Source organism: Poecilia latipinna, unplaced genomic scaffold (genome assembly GCF_001443285.1).
Source record: "Poecilia latipinna isolate Pla-1442-1.1 unplaced genomic scaffold, P_latipinna-1.0 Scaffold412, whole genome shotgun sequence".
Classification (NCBI taxonomy): Eukaryota; Metazoa; Chordata; class Actinopteri; order Cyprinodontiformes; family Poeciliidae; genus Poecilia; species Poecilia latipinna.
In genome coordinates this window covers 1-4135 of record NW_015113028.1, presented here as the reverse complement: position 1 = coordinate 4135, position 4135 = coordinate 1, and the positions used below count along the sequence as shown (strand labels likewise).

General features: G+C 39.5%; 1 protein-coding gene across 1 annotated transcript in view; it reads left to right on the top strand.

The window, feature by feature from the left end:
• Nucleotides 1-1772, top strand: part of LOC106950620 (general vesicular transport factor p115-like) — a 21992-nt gene extending 20220 nt beyond the window's left edge. Inside the window, exons 24-26 of the mRNA XM_015037606.1 lie at nucleotides 273-374; nucleotides 473-667; nucleotides 1126-1772. Of these exons, the coding sequence (XP_014893092.1) occupies nucleotides 273-374; nucleotides 473-667; nucleotides 1126-1188 (360 nt within the window). The 3' untranslated portion in view covers nucleotides 1189-1772. The remainder of the gene's footprint in view (nucleotides 1-272; nucleotides 375-472; nucleotides 668-1125) is intronic.
• The last annotated feature ends 2363 nt before the right edge of the window (nucleotides 1773-4135 follow it).

Here is a 4135-nt window from a genome sequence, read left to right as displayed (position 1 = left end):
AAATCAAAAGAGGGGATTGTGATAAAAAAATTTTATTTTGTAGTACGTAATGTTATACGTAAAAGGTTTGCTAGTAGAACTATTACTTTTTAATTGACATTCAAGAATTACTGACTCAAATTAAGCTCTTATTTCTTGCTAAAAAGTTACTTTTAAATCAGTTTGATCTTATTTAAAATATAATAAGATTATTTGCACTAAAAACTTGACAAAAATACTTTTGCTGTTGGAGTGTTAATCCCAGATGTTTAATTTCTGGTGTCTTCTTCCAGCCCTCTGACACAGCGCCCCCTAGTGACGGCTCCTCAGATGCAGCCAAGGCAGAACTGGAGAACCGACTGGCGGCTCAGACGGCGGAGATGGAGCAGCTGAAGGTGTGATGATCGGACCTTTGTCTTTCTCTCCGTGTGAATCAGCCGCCGCCGCGTCTCTCCTACCGTCTCTCTCTTTCTCCTCCTCGGTGCTTATTCAGGAGAATCGATCAGGACTGGAGCAGCAGCTGGCGGCGGCCACCAGCACGGCGGCCATCTTGCAGACGGAGAAGGCCAAGCTGCAGACGGAGGTCCAGGAGTCCAAGAAGGAGCAGGACGACCTGCTGATGCTGCTGGCGGACCAGGACCAGAAGATCCACAGCCTCAAGCAGAGACTCAAAGACCTGGGAGAGACGGTACGGAAACATTCACTGGAGGTCAAACAAGGTCAAAAAACTTTACTGGAGGTCAAACAAGGTCAAACCTTTACTTCCTTCCTTCCTCCCTCCTTTCCTGTTTTCTTTCCTTCCTTCCCTTCCTTGATTCCTTTCTCCTCCTTTCCTTCCTTTCTGTTCTTCCATCCTCCATTCTTTACATATTTTCTGGGTTTTTCTCTTCTTTCTTTCCTTTTTGTTATTTCTTTCCTAGTTTTGTTAGTTCCCTCCTCACTTCCCTTTGATTCCTTCCTTTCTTTGTTTCTTCCCTCCTTTCTTTACATCCTTCCTTGTTTTAATCTTCTGAGAAGTTTCTCCATCAGTGTCTTTAACCAGAAACATGAATCTCTGTCACGACCTCCCAGGGGTCAGAGGTCGCCGTCTGACCCGGCTCTGTTCTGTCTGTTTGCTCTAGTTAGACTGTGGCCCTTCCCTTACAGGTGGAAGATGAAGACGACCTGCGGGACCAGACCTCTGACGAAGATGACGAAGACGAGGATTAGAGAGGAAACACTACAGAGAGAAGAAGAGACTTCCTGCCTGAGAACCGGAGGACCGGCTTCGCGCTCGCCGATCCGGTTTCTCCTCCCGGCTGCCATGTTGTCTTCGTTTCCCCGTGTGTTGAGTTTCTGGACGTTTCTGTGTTCAAGCTGAGGTTCTTCTCAGAGGTTTAAGCTCGTCAGTGCGTTCATCTCCACAGTGTTCCCCCGTCGGCATTTTATTTTATTCTGCTGTTCTACGTTTTCTAATCACAAACACAGAGTCTAGGTTGATTTTAACATCGTTTGAAGTGGGAAATCGGCTGTGGAGTTTGGAAAGTAGCACACTTCACCTGGATTTCCTCCATTTCTTCTCGACGGCTAAACCGCTCTACGATATGCTGCAAAACACTGAAAAACATGTAAAGACCACAGAAAATAAGACGTATTTTTTCAACTTTTTGTGCAGTTCTGGCATCCAGCTTCTGTATGATACTGTGTAACTTATCAATTTAAGAGCCACATTGAAAAGAATTAATAATCTATCTGTATGCCGTATGGAAAAAATATTTGTAGATAAATTAAATTTTACTAAATCTACAACCCAAGACATTTTGTGTTTGTTTTTCGCTGACTTTTCTGGGAAGGTAAATTTATTTACAAGGCACCTTTCAGTCAGATTGCTTTACAGGAAATTAGAATAGAAATATCCTTTATTAGCTGCACTTCCATTACAAACATCCTCAAAACTTTGTCAATAAACATAATTTACATTAAATAAGAAACACAATTAAAGCCACTTTAACGGCAGTCAGAAGTAAAAATGCATTTGGTGAAGTCTACTCAAGTACTGAGTAACTGACTAAATGATCAATTATTTGATATTTATAAATTACATAATCAAACAGACCAACATATAAAGTTAAGTGGAAATTTTGGCATGTTAAGGACCAACATGACAGTAATTCATATAGGTAACAAAAAAGAACAAAATTAGACAATTTTTTTCCAAATCAGTTTCTTTCAATAAAAACTTATGAAACTTTAATAAAAAACTGCAGGTGTGTGTCTGAGTCTGCTGAAAGTTTAGTTACAACACGTTTGTTTTTCATTCAGTGGGCAGAAAATAGACATTTTACTCAAGTAAGAGTAGAGATACTTTATAATAAAATTACTCAAGTTAAAGTAAAAAGTACAGAGTAGTAAAAATACTCCTAAAAGTACTTTTCCCCCTAATTAACACTTTACTAAATCAGAAATTAATGTTTTTATGTCAATATTAAAAACTCTGCAACAGAATGCCCTTTAAATTGAAAATATTTTAATTAAAATGCGAGTAATCAGCATTCTCTCTTTTTAGATGAATTCTTCTGTAATTGCGTTATTTGGTCAGAAGGGGGCGTCAAATATCCTGACAAACATCCTACATGACTTCATATGTTGTTCACATTAATATGAACGTTCAAAACAACGCTAATGATAAACTGGTTCCACCTACAGTTAAGATTCAAACATCCTGGTTCTACATTACGTCATCGTCACGTGAGCGTCTCCGACCATTCAGATGTCTGTGATTAAAAGGTGAACCAGCTGGAAGGTACAATATTATCCATGCAAATAATGTGACTCGACACGTCAGCATTTCATCACCGATCGGCTGAACGTGAAAGATCCAGATCACAACACACTGAATAAAATAAACATCCATATCCACTCATACGGAATCTAATCACAGTCTGATTAATTTAAGATCCAAAACAATGGATCGATCAGCCGCATGCAGTCAAGCTAAGGTGTAAACTTTGCAACAATCACTGTTTTCTGTTGACTGTCCGGTGCGGTCGGTTTGATTGGGGATCGAAGTTGCAATATTTATGTTTTCAGCTGCTGCGGTTCACTTTCACACGGTGCCCTCCCCGCCTGTGGTGGCGCTGCACCAAGAACTGCTCAAGGAAACAACATAAAAAGAAGACACTGAGCGCATCTTCCTCCTTCACAAAATGTAAATTAAAACGGAGTAGAGTCCGAGTTTAGCGATTGTAGGATTTCTCTTTTGTCCTTGGTACAAGAGCAGAAGTCATTTCACTCTCTAGTGGCTAGCGCGTTTGTTTTGGTTGTATTTACCCAGAATGCCCTGCGTTTCAGGCCGCCTCCTGCTTTTGGAGCAGTCTGGTCAACTTGTTGTTCTCTTATGCATTCGAACCGCACCAGAGTTCACTTTAACCAATCTGAGACCAAGGTTTGTAGGAAGAGCAGAGTCCACTTGCACATTCACACCTCCATAAATGAACCGGAATTTACAGACAATGATTAAACTGGACTGGTGTGAATAAACTGTATAGCCTCATTTAAGGGCTTTATCTAGGCCAAAAATAGATCTTAACTGCTGGGGCAGGCAGGGGCGTCACAAGGTTTTAAGGACAAGGGGGGCTTAGCCCTCAGGAGATGCAGGTCAAAGAAGACAAAGAAGTAAATCTCCACTTGTTAAAGACTGTGCAAAAATATTTTTCTCATCTAATATTTTAAAATGATTGTGGGGGCTATGAGTGTTAAACTATTTTTGACAGTCCTGGACCTATTGCGCCTTCGACCTGATTTTGGAGGAACATAAGACAATGGATGGATGGTTTCTAATCATCATTTGTTTATTATGCAAAAGCATATTTAAATAAATTGTTCCACCTGATTCCTTAAAATCAAAGCTCTTGTAAGGATTGTTATAAAAATATTATTGTTCAATATATTGTTATTTTTTTCTTGGTAAATGTTGCTATTGACTTCATCACAATTTACCAAAAAGTTATGAATTTTCTGAAATACAACTCCTTTTGAGTCAGTTTTAGTTGTTCTTACTTTTTAACCCATTGGAAAAATAGCTTTGACACTTACTGAGGTTTATTTATAACCCTTTGTACAAAATTAATGATTCAAGAAAATGGCTTTCCCCGCTCATATTTCAATTTATGCAAAA